The following is a 20,866-nucleotide window of genomic DNA, read 5'->3' as shown; positions in this document are numbered from 1 at the left end:
GATTATGTTTATATTATTATTATTAGCTTATATTTCTATAGTACTTTATGGCTCACCAAGTACTTTGCTACATGTGACCTCATTGGACTGAGTTGCATATAGTGGCCTTCATTTTAGAGCTGAGAGAATTGAGATTCAGAAGAGGAATGTGACAAGTCCAAAGTTAACATGGCAGAATGGAAACTCAGGAGCAGATGTCCTTGTTTTATATTCAGTTTTATTCCGCTGTCCTCACTCAGCTCAACTGGTTCTTTTTCCACTTTAGGGTTAATAGTGGAGCGCCACTGGTCCTCAAGTCTTCCGCTTCCAATCCTCCCATCACCCCTGTCTCCTGGATCCCAGAGAGGAACATGGCACCTCTGTGGTTGTGGCCCACGGTGCCTCTGAGATGAGTTCCTTCCAGGGTGCTGGGGTGGGGGGTGGGGGAGCTTGTGGGAAAGATGCATGGAAAACCCCAGGAAGTGACAGAGCTGGGATGACCTAAGAGTGAAGGATGATAAACCCTCATCATGTGCCACAAGGGTGCTTCATTAACTGTCAAGTTTTCTGACTCCGGAGACTTTCTGCTCCGGGAAATGAAAACTTGTGTCCCACAGCCTCGGGATTAGTGGGAGATGGCCTCTGTTGTGGGAAGCTGGCTTCAGCCTCTCACACAGGGTATCCAGGTGCTGACAGAGGCTACACTGTTCTCAGCCAGCTTGGTGGTGGCTGATGCCAGCAGTGGCACGTGGCTCTCTTCTCACCCTTCCTTCTCTCCTTCTCTCCTTCCTTCCTCCCTTTCTTCCTACTTCCATTCCACCCCACCCCCTGCCTCCTTCTCTTCCTTCATTCCTTCCTTCTTTCCTCCCTTCTTCTTCCCACAAACATTTAATGAGCCTCTACTATGTAGCACTAGTGGTAAAGAACCCACCTGCCAATGCAGGAGACATAAGAGACTCACGTTCAGTCTCTGGGTTGGGAAGATGACCTGGAGTAGGAACTGCAACCCACTCCAGTATTCTTGCCTCTTCAATCCCATGGACAGGGGAACCTGGCAGGCTTTAGTTCATATGGCTGCAAAACAGTCGGACATGACTGAAGTAACTGAGCCTTAACACTATGTTCAGAGCATCTTCTGGGTCCTGGGGATTCGGCAGTGAACTGGGAAACTAAAGATATCAGCTACCTGGTACATGAAGAGTTTCGTGTGGGGTCTGAGCTCTCTCTGCCACAGAGAAGCCCTGAGCACTTGGGATATTGTAATACCTGCCAGGAACTGAGAGGAGTTCAGAAAACTGGCCTCACCTAGAGGAATCCTACAGAACAACTTCCATGGGAGGGCAGTCACTGAACCCACCACATCAGAGTCCCAGTTCCTGGTCCCCTCAGGCCACAGTCCAGTGGGGAGGTCAGTCACAGACACCAGGAGTGACTTTCCCGTCACCTCTCAAAGTCTGGGGGTTTCTGTCCCTCAGCTGGGCAGCGGGCAGTGGAGTGGCCACTCTGTCAGGCACTGCCAGACTGTGTTCTCATGTTACAGCTCCCCAGGTCCTCCTTCAGCTCAGCTGTGGCCAGAGAATCAGGCGTTTCCATCTCTTTCCAGAGATGGCAAGGATTAGGGCTGGAGCGCCGGTCCTGACTTCTGGAGCCAGTTTCATCCTCTGAATGAGGAAGGATGAGCCAGATCTTTGACAGATTCCTAGGTGACCCAGATTGTCTAAGAATCACTCCAGCAGGACCTGACATTCCCCTATTTATCTAGAAAGTATGCAGAATTTCCAGGGTGTAAAGCCTCCTCGTTTGCCCGGCAAACGTGCTTCAGATAAGTGACTTTGGTCACAGTTTCCAGTGAATCAGACTGAGTCAAGGTCAGAACATGCTCTGCAGAGACTACAGCAGCCCCGTGGGCCTCCTCCCTCCCGGACAGTGATGATGAGCTCATTCCTCCCATCCTTCTTCACACAGCAAGTATTTTCTGAATGCTGTGTGCTCTTCACTAAATCCTTGAAGACACAGTGGTGGACGGTGTGAGCATCTGCCCCCGAGGAACTCTTTCAGGAAGTCTGAGCATCTGTTAGGTGCCAGCCTCTGTGATATCCCCCAGGCTCACAGGGTGAACACTCAGATCCCAACAGGAAGGGTCTCAGAATCCAATAGGGGAGGCCAATTGTGAGCACAGGGCACAGCAGATGCCCTGTAAGAGAGGCCCTTCATTACAGGGAGTTGGTGATGGGGTCCCATTGGGGCAGGTGTTTCACAGGATGGTCCTTGGGACCATGTAGGAGTGGGGGGGCAAAGTGTGTTCTAACTGAGGGTGCATGTAGGCATGTTCGGGGGGTGGTGATAACATAATGTAGTTACAGTGTCCTTACAGTACAGGGGAGACCGGCACCAAGCTCTTCATGTACCAGATAGTTGATCTCTTTAGGTTCCCAGTTCACTGTTGAATCCTCAGGACCCAGAAGATGCTCTGAACATAGTAGAGGCTCATTAAATATTTGTGGGAAGCAAAGGGAGCCCGGGGAGGTAGAAGTTGCCAAAGTATGAAGAACTCAGGCACCATTTGGAGGGACTTGGATTGTTTTCCCTTTGGGGGTAATGTGTTTAGTCTCTTAGTTATGTCTGACTCTTTGCCACCCCCTGGACTGTAGCCTGCCAAGCTCCTCTGTCCATGGGATTTCCCAGGCAAGAATACTGGAGGGGGTAGCCATTCCTTTCTCCAGGGGATCTTTCCAAACTGAACCCTGGTCTCCTGCATTGCAGGAGGATTCTTCACCATCTGAGCCACCATGGGAGCCCCACAGAACTATTGAAAATTTCAAATAGGCTCAGATTTACATATTAGACAGATGGCAAGGGTCTGAGGAAAGAAAGCAGTAGAATTGGGAGAAGGAAACCTGGGTGTGTCACTGGATGTGGGATTAGGATGAAGGAGAGGCTGGGATGGCTCTCAGTCTTGGGTCTTGGGGCCATTTACTGAGGGAACTGAGGGGACTGGTGGGGAGGGGGTTCTATGCATTGGTTGCTGTCAATGGTGGAACATCATTTTTGCCCTTGAGGGCTAGAATAAAGAACAGGGAGCAGGAGGAGAGAGAGAGAGGCCCTCACCTGGCAGTGATGGGAGACCCTTGATGGAGGAAACTTAAGATCTGAGAGGGTCTGTGGATATTGAGGCAGAGATGAGGAGACCAGGTTATGAGTCAGCTCAGTTCAGTCGCTCAGTCATGTCTGACTCTTTGCAACCCCATGGACTGCAGGCTTCCCTTGTCCATCACCAACTCCTGGAGCTTGCTCAGACTCGTGTCTATCGAGTCGGTGATGCCATCCTACTGTCTCATCTTCTGTCATCCCCTTCACCTCCTGTCTTCAATCTTTCCCAGCATCAGGGTCTTTTCCAATGAGTCAGTTCTTTGCATCAGGTGGCCAAAGTATTGGAGCTTCAGTTTCAGCATCAGTCTTTCCAATGTATATTCAGGACTGATTTCCTTTACGATTGACTGGTTGGATCTCCTTTCAATCCAAGGGACTTTAAAGAGTCTTCTACAACACCACAGTTAAAAGCATTAAATCTTTGGTGTTCAGCCTTCTTTATGTTCCAACTCTCACATCCATACATGACTACTGGAAAAGCCATAGCTTTGACTAGACCAACTTTTGTAGGCTAAGTAGTATTTCTGCTTTTTAATATGCTGTCTAGGTTGGTCATAGCTTTTCTTCTAGGGGATGAGTAGAGAGGAGTAAAAAGACATTCTAGAGACTGAATTCCCTGGATGAAACAACTTTCAGTCCTAGGATAGAGCCAGACATTTCCCCAGATCACTCATTGCATTTGAGTGGAAAAGACTGGCATAAGGGTAGCAGGAAATTTTGGTCATTTCATCATTAAGCTAGAGACTTCAAGCCTCTGGTAAATTGCCCAGACTCCTATTGCATGACTCAGGCATTCTCCACGTGCCTGCCAGAGCCAGAACAGGGATGGAGAAGATGCGAAGAAGTCTTGACCTTGCAAGGTCTGGGTGAGTCTGGGGAGAGTTGGCTGCGGTGGGTGTGGTGGAGGAGGAGAGGGGATGAGGGGCAGCTCCAACCTATAGTTTTGAACTCTAGTTTCTCAGATGTGTGGGTGTCTTTCCTCTTTGTTACAAGTAGGATACACTTCCTACTTTATGATTTTTTATTTGTCAACGGAGTCATCACTCTTTGAAGTTGAATGACATGGAGTGATGAAGAGAAGACATTATATATATAATATATGTTTAAACTTTTAATTTTGTATTGGGGTATAGCCGATTAACAGCAATGTTGTGATAGTTTCAGATGAACAGTGAAGTGACTCAGTCATACATATGCATGTATCCATTTCCCCCCAAACTCCCCTACCATCCAGGCTGCCACATAATATTGAGCAGAGTTTCATGTGCTATGCAGTAGGTCCTTATCGGTTACCCATGTTAAATATAGCAGTGTGTACATGTCCATCCCAAACTCCCTAACTATCCCTTCTCCCCATCCTTCCCTCTGGCAACTATAAGCTCATTCTCAAAATCAGTGAGTCTGTTTTTGTTTTGTAGGTAAATTCATTTGTATTATTATTTTTTTTTTTAGATTCCACATATAAGGGACATCATTCGATATTTGTCCTTCTCTGACTTACTAAGAGAGGACTATATCTGTCACTCATTTCCCAACTCCGTTCATTTCTTTCTTTATCTCTTTTTTCCTTGCTTCTTTTCATCTTTCCTTCCTTCATCTCTTCTCTATCTTTCTCCCTTCCTTCCCCATTTTCCATGGTTAACCATGCATCCAGTCTGGAGCTAAGTGCCAAGTTTAAAGTCAAATGTCTTCAGACTCTGGGTGTGAACATAATCAGTTGAGCTTTGTGATCTCAAGAAAAAGGTGATGTTTTGGGGTGGAGAAAATCTTTTCCCTAATAGTGGATTCAGGACCTACCTCACTTTTGCTACAAGTAAGATACACTTCCTACTTTATGATTTTTTATTTTGTCAACAGAGTCACGGCTACTTGAAGTTGAATGACATGGAGTAACGAAGAGAGGAATATATATATGTGTATATATATATATAAAGTGGTCACTTTTAATTTCAATAAACCCTGGTTCCTTCTGAGTGCAAAGCATGGTGCAAGGCAGCCCCTCATCAGTCGCCAGCTGGGCGCAAGAGTTGGGAACCATGAGGCTCCCGGGCCTCCGGCACTGAGATTTGTCTGGGCTACGATGTCCCCTTCCTTCCAATTGGCTCTGTTCAGTATGCCAGCCAGGATGCCCATGTTCTCCCAACTTCGGGAATTCAATAAAAAGATAATGTAGAGTTCTGACTTCCACGGAGTTTATGATCTTGGGGGTAAGTGACAGCCACATACGTGGCTGTGCAGGGTGTGATGAATCATCTGAGAGAGTGAGGCTGGCAGGGAGAGCACCTGGAGACCAGATGGGAAGGGAGGCAGATGGAGGGGGAGAGGGTACAGTGTTCCAAGTACCAGGAGCAAGGAATGTGCATAACTCTCTCCCTGTGCCTCCAGCACCAAGGATGGTGCCTGGTGCTGAGCAGAAACTCAGAACATCTGCAACACTGAACAGAAGCACCGGACACCTTTTTTGGTGAAGCCTTCTCTGATACTTTCAGTGAGTTTAGTATCTCTGCACTAAGTGAGATATTTTATTATCCAAGGAACATGATAATCCACATTTTTCCTCCTTGCAGGAAAATTAGAAAATGGTGGTAAGCAAAAGGAAAAAGAAATGCTCAGGATTCCCCACCCAGAAGCACATGCTGTTGACATTCTAATACAGATCCACCCAGACATTTTTTTCTGTTTATTTACATGTATTATTTATGAATACACAGACATATTTGGAGAGACTTACATAAACAGAATGGCTTTTATCATTTATGCTGTTGTAACTTGCTATAAACTTTACAAAAAACTCTCAAATCTACTTTGCTGAAGCTTTGGTCCATAGTCACCACGCATGCTAAGTCACTTCAGTTGTGTCTGACTCTTTGCAACCGTATGGGCCATAGCCTCCCAGGCTCCTCTGTCCATGGGATTCTCCAGGAAAGAATACTGAAGTGGGGTGCCATGCCCTCCTCCAGGAGATCTTCCCGACCCAGGGATCAAACCCCACATCTCTTGCATCTCCAGCACTGGCAGGCGAGTTCTTTACCACTAGCGCCAGCTTGGAAACCCCCATAGTCACTGGTCTGCTCCTAGTAGAGCTCACCAGGACCACTCTCAGTGGGCAGAGATGGTGGCCTCCTCATCTCTTACTCCCCTATGCCTAGCACTGGCCTTGTTCCCTATAGGGCCTCAGTGTAAGTGGGGAACTAAAACAATTCCCTGCTGAAGACATTCCACCGATGATGGCAAACATCAGGGTAAACTAAGCAGCCTAGAGGGACAACACGGCCTCCCAGGGAGTCACAGGTCACACATCCCTACTGGACACACACTTTAACTCTGTGTGACTGCTGTCTGCTGCTCTGCAGCCAGCCTCTCCCTGCTGCCTGATCCCAGCTCCCAGCTCCCAGCCTCTCCAGCTGGGAAAACAAGGTTCCTCTGTGCATGTGGCTCCTAGGAGCCTCCTGGGCTATTTTTACTCCTCGGGGTCTCCACCCTCGAAATTTACTTCCTCTCCCAGAGAGGAATCCTCCTTTCTCTGGTTATTTACTCTGTAGGCTCCCACGGCATGCCCGCCTCCAGGCTCCAGCTATGGGAATGCTCCCCACGGAGGAGGAGATAACACCGCTGCTGGCCCAGAGCCCCAGGAGGCATGCGGTTCAGGATCAGGAATCCACAAGCAGGTGGAGCTAAACAGGCTCAGAATCAAGCAGGAGGTGAAGCTCTTTCAGGAAGTGATATGTGCACCTGAGGGCCCCAGGCAGCTCTGTGAGTCAGGCTCTGGTATCCCTGCTTCACTCATGTCATTGACATGAATTTCTTGGAGAGGGTGGTGCCCAGGTGGGCAAGATGATAGCTCTGTGGTTTGAGGCCAGAACTGCTGGAGCACTCCAATCACTTGGGGCAAGAAGAAAGCCCTATTTAAAGGCCATTTGTACACTATCTTTCAGAAGAGGAGTATTTATGGTTTGCTTTTTTTTTTTTTTGTAGTACAGTTGACATATAGCATTATGTATGTTTAAGATGTACAAAGTGTTGATTTGATACATGTATAGATTGCAATATGATGACCACTGTAGCCTTGGCTAACAACACTACCATGTCACATGGTTACTGCCATTATTTATTTATTTTTTTGTGGTGAGAACATTTAAGATGTAGTCTCATAGCAACTTCAGAGTATATTATACTACAGTTGACAATATCACTATGCTGTGCATTACCTCCAGAACTTACTCATCTTCTAGTTGCAAGTTTGTACTCTTTAATATCTCCCAGATCCCCACTTCCCCCCCTCCACCCTGCCCCCAAGTTCCTAGTAACCACTGTTCTACTCTGCATTTCTATGACGTAAGCTTTTTCAGATTCCGCATGTTTAAGTGACAGTTTTAAGTCTTTGTGTTTCTGACATCTCAATATAATCCCCTCAGGTTTATTCATGTTGTCACACATAGAAGGATTTCTGTCTTCTTCATGGCTGAATAATAAGTATTTCACTGCACATGTACACCACATTTTCTTGATCCATTCATCTGCTGATGGGCACTTGGGTTGCTTCCATATCTTGGCTATTGTGAATAACGCTGTAGGAAACATGGGCGTGCAGATAACTCTTTTTAGTGAATTTATTTATTTATTTTTGGATGTGCTAGGCCTTTGTTGCTGCATGCGGGCTCTCTCCAGTTGCAGTGAGTGGTAGGCACTTTCTAGTTGTCATGTGCGGGTTCAATAGTTGCAGCTCCCTTGCTCTAGAGTGTGGGTCTGTTGCTGTGGTGCACAGGCTTAGCTGCTCCGTGGCATGTAAGATCTTGGCAAACCAGGGATAAAACCCATGTCCCCTGCATTGGCAGGGGGATTTTTAATCAGTGGACCCCCAGGGAAGTCTCAGATATCTTTTTGATATCCTGCTTTCCTTTCCTTTGGCTATAATCCCAGAAGTGAGATTGCTGGATCATATGGTAGTTTTATTTTTAACTTTTTGAGGAAACTCTATATTATTTTCCATAGTGGCAGAACCAATTTACATTCCCACCAATAGTGCACAAGTTTTTTTTCCCCACATCCTTGCCAACACTTGCTAGTTCTTGTTTGTCTTTTTTTATTATGGCCTCTCTAACAAGTGTGAGGTAATATCTCGCTATGGTTTTGATGATTATTTCTCTGATGATTACTGATGTTGACTATCTTTTCATGAACTTCTTGGCTATTTAGAGGCTTTCTTTGGAAAAATGTTTATTCCTTTTTCTTTGGAAATACGCCAATCAGGTTTTGTTCTGTCATTGAGTTGTATGAATTTTTAAAATACATTTTGAGTATTAACCCCTTATCCAATAAAAGGTTTGCAAGTATTTTCTTCCATTTCATAGGCTGCCTTTCCATTCTGTTGACTATTTCTTGTGCTGTGCAGAAGCAGCTGTTTAGTCTGATGTAGTCCCACTAGCTCTCTTGCTTGTGCGTTTGGTATCATATTCGAAAAGTTTCTGCCAAGACCAATGTCAAAGAGCTTCTTCTCTATGTTTTCTTTGAGGAGTTTTATGGTATCAGGTCCTATGTCTAGTCTTTAATACATTTTGAGATAACTTTTGTGAGTGGTATAAGACAGAAGTCCAATTTCACTTTTCTGCATGCTATTAACTAGTTTTCAAACACCATTTTTATGGTCTAATCCCCTAAGTGCTCTTGGCCTGTCCACCACTTCTCTGACATGATACACAGAGAGTAACCAAAGGGCATTGTGATTTGAGGAGCAAGCATGCAATCTAGAGCCCAGCCTCCTCTGATCTGTGTGACCTTAGTCAAGTTGTCTGGGCTCCTTGAGCACTGATTTGTTTCTTTTAATAACAGGAGTAATAACCATCTGTTTTGCCCAATGGGGTCATTAGGAAGATTCAAATAAAATCATGAATGCAGAAACACCTTATACATAGTAAAATACTCTCTGTAGAGAAAAGTATAAGAACTTTTTATTTTTCCTTGAGGAGAGGTACAAGTAGTGACTTGACCATTCAGACAGACCCAAAGTGGTGGCAACCTGTCCATCTTACTCTATGGAATTTGTCAAGCCGTGATCTAAGAATCAGATAGCCTGGAGTTATAAGGCTAGAATAGGGGCCTGGAAATGCCCTGCCAACAATCCTGACATCTCTGTGCTTCCACTGATCACTGATTACTATTAATAAAGGCGATAGCAATGCTTCCTGCAAGCCAGGTCTGGGGCTAAGGGCTTTGAAGACATTATCTCAAGTGACCCTCATCCAACTCTATGAGATGGACATTGTTATTTCTCCATTTTATGGATGAGGAAATAGGTTCAGAGAGGCCACACAGCTAGTAAGTGGCAGAGCTGGGACATAAGCCCAGGCTGCATCTTTGTGTATCTTTGAGCATTTTCTCTGTCATCTTTTATCATCCCTTGTCATCTCTTAACCAAAGACACCCTGTCAGTATCAGACATGTAAGCCTTCAGTTCCAAATATCAATGAAAACAATTTAAATAAATTTGATCTCATTTTAGGTAATTAAACCATGTTCTGAAACTTTTTTGGGGGAAACTTTTAAAATCTAGGTGTGTGTATTAGTTTCCCACTGATACTGTAATAAATTACCATGAACTTAGTGGCTTATGACAAGTTTAATAGGTCAGAAGTACGACAGGGCTTACTGGGCTTACTGGGCTAACACCAAGGTGCTGACAGCTGTGTTCCTGGAGGTGCTAGGGAGAACCCACTTCCTTGCTGTTTCCAGCTTCCAGAGACTGATCACAGTCCTTAGCATGTGGCCATTTTCAAAGTGCATCACTCCAACCTCTGCTTCTGTTGTCACATCTCTTCTTCTAACATCGACCCTCTTGCCTCCATAAAAAAGATTCATTGGGCCCACTTGGATAACCTAAGACAGTTTTACCATGTCCATATCTTTAAGCTAACCGTATCTGCAGAGTCCTCTTTGCTATATATTTAAGGTAACCTATTTGTAGATTCTGGGGATGGGGCTGTGGCCATATTTGTGGGGAGAAGCAACTGTCTACAACATGTATCAGGGCTGTAGTGAGTAGTAAAGATAAGATGAATAAATAATAAAATTATGGATGAGAGCAGCACTCAGTAAAGAATGCCTCCTGAGATACTTCCCTGGTTAGTGTCTAGCAGAGGGAAGACTGGTCTACAAAAGAGCAGGGGAAAGGCAGCCAGGCAGCCAAGCAGCAGATGCTTTCAACACTACCCTAACCCATCTAGGGCTGTAGTTCAGATGACCTGATGGGAACATCTAGTTTTGTTCACCATCAAAACCTGAGGCCATTTTGTAATCCCCCTCCCACCAAGCATCTACAGGTTATGAATCAACTTTCTTTGAGAAGTTTTCCTGCTGGAAGAGAATGCACCCACCTGGCTAACATTTGACACTCATGTACCTCTTGTAAATTGCCGTCATCAGTCTCTTGTGAGTTAGATGCAGTGACTCAGCACTGTCAGGACTGATAAACTCAAAGGCATGGATGAGGAAGGGTAATCGAGGAAGTGCCACCCTTGGGAGGGTTCTTGGGGCCTGTCAGCTGGCCCAACCCTGGTGAGGCCAGACACTGCCTTCTAGAGACAGGTCCTTGATTCCTGGTTTCTTGGGGAAACTAGCAGTGAGGATTATGTCCAACTTTTCTAAACATGAGATTTAGACAATGATTCACCATGTTTACCCCAGGTTCAATAGCTACTTTTAACAAGGAAATTGTATAAAATAAAGCTTGCTAGAAAAAAAATCACATGAAGAAATAAAATATTCAAGCAGCAAGGTGCTATGATGGAGAGAGGCTGGTAGCATGATTTGAATTCCAACCTTTAAGTCCCTGTGTGATCTGGGACAAACTTCTTTACATCTCTGAGCCCCAGTTTCTTTATCTGCATAGTAAGGACCATGGTCTAAATCAGCGATTCTCAACTGGATGGGACATCAGAACCACTTAGGGAACTTTCGGAGGCTATCAATGCCCAGGCCTTACTGGAGTTGGGAATCACTGTTTCTGAATGAACCAAGGTCTTTTCCACACCTTCTATCACTCTGTGAAAAGTTTGGAATTTTTCAATGAAAATCTGGGTCCTGGGATTTCCCTGACAGTCCATTGGTTAAGACTGTACTTCCAATAAAGGGGACATGGGTTCAGTCCCTGGTTGGGGAACTAAGATCCCACATGCTGTGTGGCACATCAAAAAAACTTTTTTTTAATCTGGGTTCAGATTTATTGGAGGCACCCATCCTCCTTACTGGATAGCAAATTCAACTGAACAAGGAAATTAAAATTTGAGTGCATACCATCTACAAGGCACTAAACTAGATCCATTGGGATGCCTGCAAAGACCTTACTGGGTGTCAGCTAGGTGGCCACGTACTCAAATAATTATAGGTAAAAAGGAGTGGACATTGTTTCTTTTAAAATTCATCATACCCATGTATTAAATGAATAATTCCTTTTAGGTCTATTGGACTTCTTTTTCCATGAATTCAGAGTCTGAGTTTTATATATCTCTGCAAGGGAGGGTGGGGTGGTTGGTGAGATGGACCCCCTGTTGCACAAAACTCTGGCAAGCAAAGCAAGCTCTCTGGCTCCCACCTGGTGGTCTTTATTGAATATTTAGAAGTGACACAGCATCAGGTTCCACTTTTAATATTGAGTGAGTGTTTACAATGTGCCAGATACTATTCCAAGAGTTTTATGGATGCTAACTCATGTAATATGCATGTGATCCTATGAGATAAACACTATTACCTTCCCCATATCCCAATGGGACAGTGAGGCAGAGAGGTCATGTCACTTGCCCAAGGTCACTTGTTGGTCAATGGGAAGCTCAGACTGGACACTGGTCCCAGGACTCATGTTCCCAACCACTTATAAATGTATTCTGTGCCTTCCATGAAATGTTCCATGTCTGCCCATAATAATGCCCTCAAAGGATGAATAACATGGAAAATACTTATGTTAAAATGCTAGATAAAAAGTTAGTATGAAAACTCTTATAAAAGTATTTTATCATTGACTGGGTAAAGTCAAGACAAAACACAGATCCTAAAAAACTATACACAGGGAAAAAGACTGTAATAAAATAATAAAAAGAGACTGGAAGGAAAATAGCAAAATATTAAGAATAACAGAGGATGGGATTATAAGTGAATTAAAAATTCTTCCTGTTTGTATTTTTTCATAATGACTAAGCTTTCCCATAATCTCATTCCTCAGTGACAAGTAAGATGTTACTCTTTGAAATATAAACACTACTATATATAAAATAGATAACTAACAAGAACCTACTGTTTAGCCAGGGAATTCTACTCAGTTATCGGCAACTGCTTATATGGGAGAAGAATCTAAAAAGAGAGTGGATATATGTTTATGTGTAACTGGTTCGCTTTGCTATACACCTGAAACTAACACAACATTGTGAATCAACTCTACTCCAAGAAAAATTAAAGACAAAAGCTCTCAAAGAACCACAGTAGAGCTAAGTACTGATACTGCAAAAAAACAAAACAAAACAAAACAGTGTTGGTTTTAAAAATTGGCAGATCAGTAATTTGAAATTTAAAAGAACTTTTCTCATGGGTAAAAGAGTATTCATAATGATAAGATTATTTTAAAACTAGCGTTTTGAACTAACAGTCCCGGGTGTTGCTCTAAGAACATTATGTTTCCTTATTGAGTGGGTTAAGAATTGTTTTAGCCCCTTTTTATCAGCTCAGTTCAGTCGCTCAGTCATGTCCAACCTCTTTGCGACCCCATGGACTGCAGCATACAAGGCTTCCCTGTCCATCACCAACTCCCGGAACTTGCTCAAACTCATGTCCATCGAGTCAGTGATACTATCCAACCATCTCATCCTCTGTCGTCCCCTTCTCCTCCTGCCTTCAATCTTTCCCAGGATCAGGGTCTTTTCCAATGATTCAGTTCTTTGCATCAGGTGGCCAAAGTATTGGAGCTTCAGTTTCAGCATCAGTCCTTCTTCCAATGGATATTCAGGACTGATTTCCTTTAGGATTGACTGGTTTGATCTCCTTGCTGTCCAAGGGACTCTCAAGAGTCTTCTCTTAGTCCACATAGTTCAAACCTATGTTATTCAAGGCTAACTGTATTTACCCCTTTGTTTTCGAAAGGCCACGTCTTTAACATTTTCAGCTCTCAGTCCTGCTAGCCACCCTAAGCAAGAGTCTTCTTCAGCACTACAGTTCAAAAGCATCAATTCCTCAGCACTTGGCTTTCTTTATGGTCCAACTCTCACATCCATACATGACTACTGGAAAAACCATAGCTTTGACTAGATGGACCTTTGTTGGCAAAGTAATGTCTCTGGTTTTTATTTTATTTTATTTATTTTATTTTTTTATTTTTTATCTCCTTCCTCACTCTGTCTAGGACCCTCAGCAGAAGTGAATTGTGGGCGAGGCAGGGGCGGGGTGCTCTGCTGTACTCAGATGTTCTCCTGTCTCTGGTTTTTAATATGCTGCCTAGGTTTGTCGTAGCTTTTCTTTCAAGGAGCAAGTATCTTTTAATTTCATGGCTGCAGTCATCATCTGCAGTGATTTGGGGGCCCAAGAAAATAAAGTCTGTCACTGTTTACATTGTTTCTCCATCTATTTCACAGCTGTGCCAAGTGAGAAACTGCAGGAATATCCCCATCAAAAAAATTTTTTTTTGTTCAGTTCAGTTCATTCAGTTCAGTCGCTCAGTCATGTCCGACTCTTTGCGATCCCATGAATTGCAGCACGCCAGGCCTCCCTGTCCATCACTAACTCCCGGAGTTCACTCAAACTCATGTCCATCGAGTCAGTGATGCCATCCAGCCATCTCTTCCTCTGTGGTCCCCTTCTCCTCCTGCCCCCAATCCCTCCCAGCATCAGAGTCTTTTCCAATGATTCAACTCTTTGCATGAGGTGGCCAAAGTATTGGAGTTTCAGCTTTAGCATCATTCCTACCAAAGAACACTCAGGGCTGATCTCCGTTAGAATGGACTGATTGGATCTCCCTGCAGTCTAAGGGACTCTCAAGAGTCTTCTCCAACACCACAGTTCAAAAGCATCAATTCTTCAGCGCTCAGCTTTCTTCACAGTCCAACTCTCACATCCATACATGACCACAGGAAAAACCATAGCCTTGACTAGACAGACCTTTGTTGGCAAAGTAATGTCTCTGCTTTTCCATACACTATCTAGGTTGGTCATAACTCTTCTTCCAAGGAGCAAGCGTCTTTTAATTTCATGGCTGCAATCACCATCTGCAGTGATTTTGGAGCCCCTCAAAAATAAAGTCTGCCACTGTTTCCACTGTTTCCCCATCTATCTACCATGAAGTGATGGGACCAGATGCCATGATCTTTGTTTTCTGAATGCTGAAATAAAATGATCAATTTTCCTCTTGAGATAAAGTCACTTCCAAGGGAATCCATGCTTATTATAAAACTGTTTGGGATTACCTCTGCAACCAACAATGCAAATTTATTGGCCTGGACTTGTCTTCCACTGTCTCCAAAACACCCTACCATAGAGCCATTGAGCAGATGACCCACAAGCTGCAGAACAATTATACCAAAGAAATTCTCACACTGTTAAGAAAGTCATAGGACCCACAGCAGATTTTCCAACCTGGGGATCTGGCAAAAATCCCTGAGAATCCCCAGGGAATCTGAATTTGGAGGCCAGAGGGATTTGATTACAGAACTTCCACAGGACTGGGAAAATGGACTCTTGGAGGGTACAAACAAAACCTTGTGTGCACCAGGAGCCAGGAGAAAGGAACAGTGTATCCACAAGAGACTGAGCCAGACTTGTCTGTGAGTGTCCAGCAGTCTCTGGCAGAGGTGTGGGGCGACCATGGCCTGCTGCAGGGTCAGGGGCATTGAATACAACAGTGGGTGCACAAGTCCTTTTGAAGGAGGTCGCCATTATCTTCATTTAAGTGAAAGTTGCTCAGTCGTGTCTGACTCTTTGCAACCCCATGGACTATACAGTCCATGGAATTCTCTAGGCCAGAATACTAGAGTGGATAACCTCTCACTTCTTCAGGGGATCTTCCCAACCCAGCAATCAAACCCAGGTCTCCCACATTGCAGGTGGACTCCTTACCAGCTGAGCCACAAGGGAAGCCCAAGAATACTGGAGTGGGTAGCCTATCCCTTCTCCAGGGGATCTTCCCAACCCAGGAATTGAACCAGGGTCTCCTGCATTATAGGTGGATTCTTTACCAACTGAGCTATCAGGGAAGCCCATTATCTTTACTGGGCTTCCCTTGTGGCTCGGCTGGTAAAGAATCTGCCTGCAATGCAGGAGACCTGGGTTTGAGCCCTGGGTTAGGAAGATCCCCTGGAGAAGGGAAAGGCTACCCACTCCAGTATTCTGGCCTGGAGAATTGCATGGACTGTACAGTCCATGGGGTACAAATGAGTGACTTTCACTTTTATTTCACCATAGTTTAGCCACAGGCCAAACAACATGGAGGGAACACAGCCCCACCCATGAACAGAAAATTGGATTCCAGATTTACTGAGCATGGCACCACCCATCAGAACAAGACCCAGTTTCCCCCAAAGTCAGTCACTCCAATCAGGAAGCCTCTTATCCTTATCCATCAGAGGGCAGATAGAATGAAAACCACAATCACAGAAAACTAACCAAACTGATCACAAGGACCATAGCCTTGTCTAACTCAATGAAACTATGAGCCATGCTGTGTAGGGCCACCCAAGATGGATGGCTCATGGTGGAGAATTATGATAAAATGTGGTCCCCTGGAGAAGGGAATGGCAAACCACTTCAGTATTGTTGCCTTGAGAACCCCAGGAACAGTATGAAAAAGCAAAAAGATAGGACACTGAAAGATGAACTCCTGATGTCAATAGGTGCATGATATGTTACTAGAGATCAATGGAGAAATAACTACATAAAGAATGAAGAGATGGAGCCAAAGTGAAAACAATGCTTAGTTGTGGATGTGACTGGTGATGGAAGTAAAGTCCTATGCTGTAAAGTACAATATTGCATAGGAACCTGGAATGTTAGGTCCATGAATCAAGGCAAATTGGAAGTCGTCAAACAGGAGATGGCAAGAGTGAACATCGACATTTTAGGAATCAGTGAACTAAAATGGACTGGAATGGGCTAATTTGATTCAGATGACCATTGTATCTACTACTGTGGGCAAGAATCCCTTAGAAGAAATGGAGTAGGTCTCATAGTGAACAAGAGTCCGAAATGCAGTACTTGGGCGCAGTCTCAAAAATGACAGATCTCTGTTCATTTTCAAGGTAAACCATTCAATATCACAGTAATCCTAGTCTATGTCCCAATCACTAATGCCAAAGCTGAACAATTCTTTGAAGACTTAAAAGACCTTCTAGAACTAATACTGGAGAAGGCAATGGCACCCCACTTCAGTACTCTTGCCTGGAAAATCCCATGGATGGAGGAGCCTAGTAGGCTGCAGTCCATGGGGTCGCTAGGAGTCGGACACGACTGAGCAGCTTCACTTTGACTTTTCACTTTCATGCATTGGAGAAGGAAATGGCAACCCACTCCAGTGTTCTTGCTTGGAGAATCCCAGGGACAGGGGAGCCTGGTGAGCTGTTGTCTCTGGGGTTGCACAGAGTTGGACACGACTGAAGTGACTTAGCAGCAGCAGCAGCAGAACTAACACCAAATGGCATTTGGTGCTACTTTGGAAGTAAAGACCTCAAGAGAGCTGAAGGTCGTGGGAGCCATCGGACCTGTGCATCTCTGAATGTGAAAGGACCATGTGTGTCAGAAAACGAGCTTGGTGTCGGTGGCACGAGTCAGTGGAAAATCTGTGGCCCGAACCCCACAACGACGCTCGCATCTACTTTGAAGTAGTCAACCAGCACAACGCCTGGATCCCGCAAGGAGGCCGAGGCTCCATCCAGTTTATCATGCACTACCAGCACTCCAGCACCCAGCAGCGCATCGGTGTGACCACCGTTGCCCGCAATCGGGCAGATGTGCAGAGCCAGCTGAAGCACATCGAAGTGGTGTTTGACCAGGAGTCAGCTGCGATGCTGATGGCGCGGCTGGGGGTGTTCCGAGCCACGTCAGAGGAGGGGCCGGACATGCTCCGGTGGCTGGATCGACAGTTCATCCGGCTGTGTCAGAAGTTTGGACAGTATAACGAAGAGGACCCCATGTCATTTAGGTTATCAGATTCCTTCTCTCTATACCCTCAGTTCATGTTCCATCTTAGAAGAGCTCCATTCCTTCAAGTCTTCAACAACAGCCCTGACGAGTCGTAGTATTAACGGCAGCACTTTGCCTGGCAGGATCTCACCCAGTCCCTCATCATGATTCAGCCCATCCTGTATTCCTACTCCTTCCACGGGCCCCCAGAGCCTGTGCTCCTGGACAGCAGCAGCATTCTTGCTGACAGAATTCCGCTCATGAACACTTTCTTCCAAATTGTCATTTATCTTTGTGAGACCATAGCCCAGTGGCGGAAAGAAAGCTACCAGGACGTGCCCGAGTAGGAAAACTTTAGCACCTCCTGCAGGCGCCCCTGGACGATGCACAGGAGATCCTGCAGGCGCGGTTCCGGGTTGCCGCGATACATTCATATGGAGCACAGGGGCAGCCAGGCTTGACTTCTTTTGTCCAAAGCGAATCCGTCTCAGACACACAATAACCTGTATGCTTGGGGACAGGAAATGGGAGCACTCATCCTCACTGACGACGTTAGCCCACAGGTGTTCATGGACCATCTGAAGAAGCTGGCTGTCTCCACTGCTTGTTGAGCTAAGGATATGGTCAGGAAATGGAAGAAAACACTGTCACTTTGTGCTCACAATTGTTTATCAAGGCTTAACATTCCTTTTACTTTGTCAGTGGATTTTAATAAATAATCAAAGGAAGTCTTTAGATTTTAATTTATTTATATTCCTTATCTGTGCCCTTTTCTTACTCCATACAATTATAAGGTCATAAAGATTTTGGTATTGGCAGATGTTTATATGCTTCTTGTATCCTAAATTAGAGTCTGTATAAAATCAGAGCTAATGTATTTTGGCAACTTGCTTACATGAAAATCATAATGATCAGAAAGGAAATAAATTTGGATGAAGAAAAAAAAAAAAAACATGTCCTTTTCACCATAGGGGACTGGAATGCAAACAGGAAACCCCTTTTTATAACGATGCTTAAATAACCTGCCTGAGTTTGCAGATCTGGGAACTGGTGCCAGACAGTGTCCAGCTTAGAGCTGAGGTATTTCTCCCTGTCTTACTTCCTCTCACTGCAGTTTTCATCGTGAATATGCCATATTTTGACGACCTTATCAGCTAACTAAACTTTGATGACTTTAGTGGGGATCTAACTTGCCCTCGGGACATTGTTTGTAGGGTTCCGTCGCAGGCTTGCAAGACCTATGTCTTCCCCCACCCCTCCCCCTCCATCAGGTTTTTTTATACAAAAAGGATTTTCTCAGGCTGGATGGTCTTTTCTTAGAGTCGACCAGAACCTAGGCCTCACTTCTGGCAACTTCCATCGAAATCTAGTTCTCCAACTTCACCCTCATCGTATACCCGCTCTTGCCACCTCACCTTGGGCAGACCACAGATGCATTCTTTAGGACCACATGTGGAAAGAGAAGCCATTCTGAGACTTCTGCCCTTCCAAAGGGATTATTATTGCTGAGTCAGTGCTCTCTGTGAGTTCTTTTGGTGGATCAAGTTCAGGTAAAGAGAGAAGCCAACCACCCACACACACCATCTGCATGGGGCCTGCCTAAAATAGCATCACTGAGATAGCAAGCATTCCTAGTCCCAGACTATGACATCAAGTGGGCTTCTCTGGTGGCTCAGTAGTAAAGAATCTGCCTGCTAATTCAGGAATGCAAGGTCAATCTCCAGGTTGGGAAGATCCCCTGGAGAAGCAACCAGCAACTCACTCCAGTACTCTTGTCTGGGAAATCCCATGGAGAGAGGAGCCTGGTGGGCTACAGTCCATGAGGCTGCAAAGGGTTGGACACAACTTAGTGACTAAATAGCAGGAACAACATGGCATCATCTAAGAATGAAAAAGTCACATTAGATAGTTGGCCTGGGCTTGGAACTTTATTTTGGATCTGTATCTTTATTCCAAAAGGTCCATTTAATTTCCATGTTGGGAATTTTCCCTCCATTTCCTATACCAAAGAGAAGAGAGTACTTCCCTTTGCAGAGGTCTAGAACCCTATTGACTGAGCTTGGGAAATCAGGAACATAGCAGAACTGCTTGTGAGATTGACAGGCACTGAGTGCATCGTTATCTTAGTTAGAGGCCAGCAACTCTCCGGGGATCTTCCTGTGGGTTAATACTTGACATACTTATGGAGGGAGGAATTGGGTCCTTGGGATGTGAGGGGAGGGTAGTCACCTGTGCCCCTTGGGAAAAATGCTATCAGCATCCTGCCCTGGGTTGTCATTGCCTGATGCCAGGTCAGAGCTGAACCTGTATAAAAGGCAGAAGCTCCTGGCAGCATCTCAGTCCACCTGCCTCCAGGGTAATCTGCTCCAGTGTTGAACCAGGTAAAGGACCAAGAGGGACTCTTGGTGCTGGTGCTTTGGGCAGAGAGAAGCCCTGGGTGGAGGCTGAAGACAGCCTTGAAGGAAGACAAGGAGAAAAGTGGATTTGGCAGGGAAGTTTCTGCTGGAAAGGGGAGGGAGGATTACAAGGAAAAGGACTGGCATCTTTCTGAAGTTGCAAAAAGTTCATTTGAAATTATGGAGTTCCTAGGTTGAAACTCTTTGCATGTCTCTTGTAACTCATTTGGGGAGACTGGGTTTTAAAATCTGATCACCATAAAGAAGAACTCTTGTGAAATTATAGTTCAGTTTTAAATGTAAGGAAGTTATTTTGGGTTAGTTAAACTTAAAATTTCTCTATTTTCTTCCAGCTCCATTCAGTTTCTGCCAAGATGTCCTGCCAGCAAAACCAGCAGCAGTGCCAGCCCCCACCCAAGTGTCCCCCTAAATGCCCACCCAAGTGTACTCCTAAGTGTCCTCCCAAGTGCCCAGCCCCATGTCCCCCTCCAGCGTCTTCCTGCTGTGCCCCCAGCTCTGAGGGCTGCTGCAGCTCTGGGGGTGGAGGCTGCTGCCTGAGCCACCACAAGCTTCGCAGATCTCTTCGACGCCGACACCAGAGCTCTGGCTGCTGTGGCAGTGGCGGTGGCCAGCACTCTAGGGACTCTGGCTGCTGCTCTGGGGGCTCCAGCTGCTGCTCTGGGGGCTGCTGCTGAACTGGGTCATGAAGACCAACTGAAGAGCAACACTCCAGGATTCAAAGAGCTGATGATCTGCCCAGCCTGAGTCTTCTCTTTTTCTGGCTTGGAAGATTGGAAGAAGAGAACGGAAGGGCTTCCGAAACACTCAGAACGTCCCTCTTCTTCCTGCCACGTTCTTCCCATGGTGAGGTCTAGAGGTTTAACCTCTGATACTCACTGGCCTGATTTCCCACTAGATATAGTTCTTTGGAGGACTCAGTATTGGAATTTGGGTTATCACTGTAACCATAAAGCTTTTTATTCGTGGTGTCACTGCCTCTTGATTGTTTCGTTCACCTCTCCCACTCCCCACCCACTGCCTCAAGCCATCTTCCCTCCCTTTCTTCTAAATACAAGTCAACACTTAAAAAATCAGTTTGGGAAACAGATTTTGCACCAAAACTACTCAGACCTCTGGGAAACAATATTTCCTTTTATGATCTGAAGGAGGGGACTTTAAGCTTGAAGGAAAAAATC

General features: G+C 45.2%; 1 protein-coding gene and 1 pseudogene across 1 annotated transcript; both read left to right on the top strand.

Annotated features, from left to right (window-relative positions):
- Positions 1-16,786: 16,786 nt before the first annotated feature.
- On the top strand, positions 16,787-17,911 carry LOC139179970 (protein transport protein Sec23B pseudogene; annotated as a pseudogene).
- A 2,133-nt stretch (positions 17,912-20,044) lies between these two features.
- On the top strand, positions 20,045-20,365 carry LOC109556743 (late cornified envelope protein 5A-like). Its single transcript, XM_019958168.1, has one exon. It carries the CDS (start codon positions 20,045-20,047, stop codon positions 20,363-20,365), a length of 321 nt encoding a protein of 106 aa, XP_019813727.1.
- The last annotated feature ends 501 nt before the right edge of the window (positions 20,366-20,866 follow it).

The sequence above is a fragment of the Bos indicus genome, chromosome 3, assembly GCF_029378745.1.
Source record: "Bos indicus isolate NIAB-ARS_2022 breed Sahiwal x Tharparkar chromosome 3, NIAB-ARS_B.indTharparkar_mat_pri_1.0, whole genome shotgun sequence".
Classification (NCBI taxonomy): Eukaryota; Metazoa; Chordata; class Mammalia; order Artiodactyla; family Bovidae; genus Bos; species Bos indicus.
This window is presented reverse-complemented; position numbering and strand designations above follow the sequence as displayed.

What these genes read in the sequence shown, in the direction of transcription:
- LOC109556743 (XM_019958168.1), top strand. Translation starts at nt 20,045, where the DNA reads ATGTCCTGCCAGCAAAACCAGCAGCAGTGCCAGCCCCCACCCAAGTGT.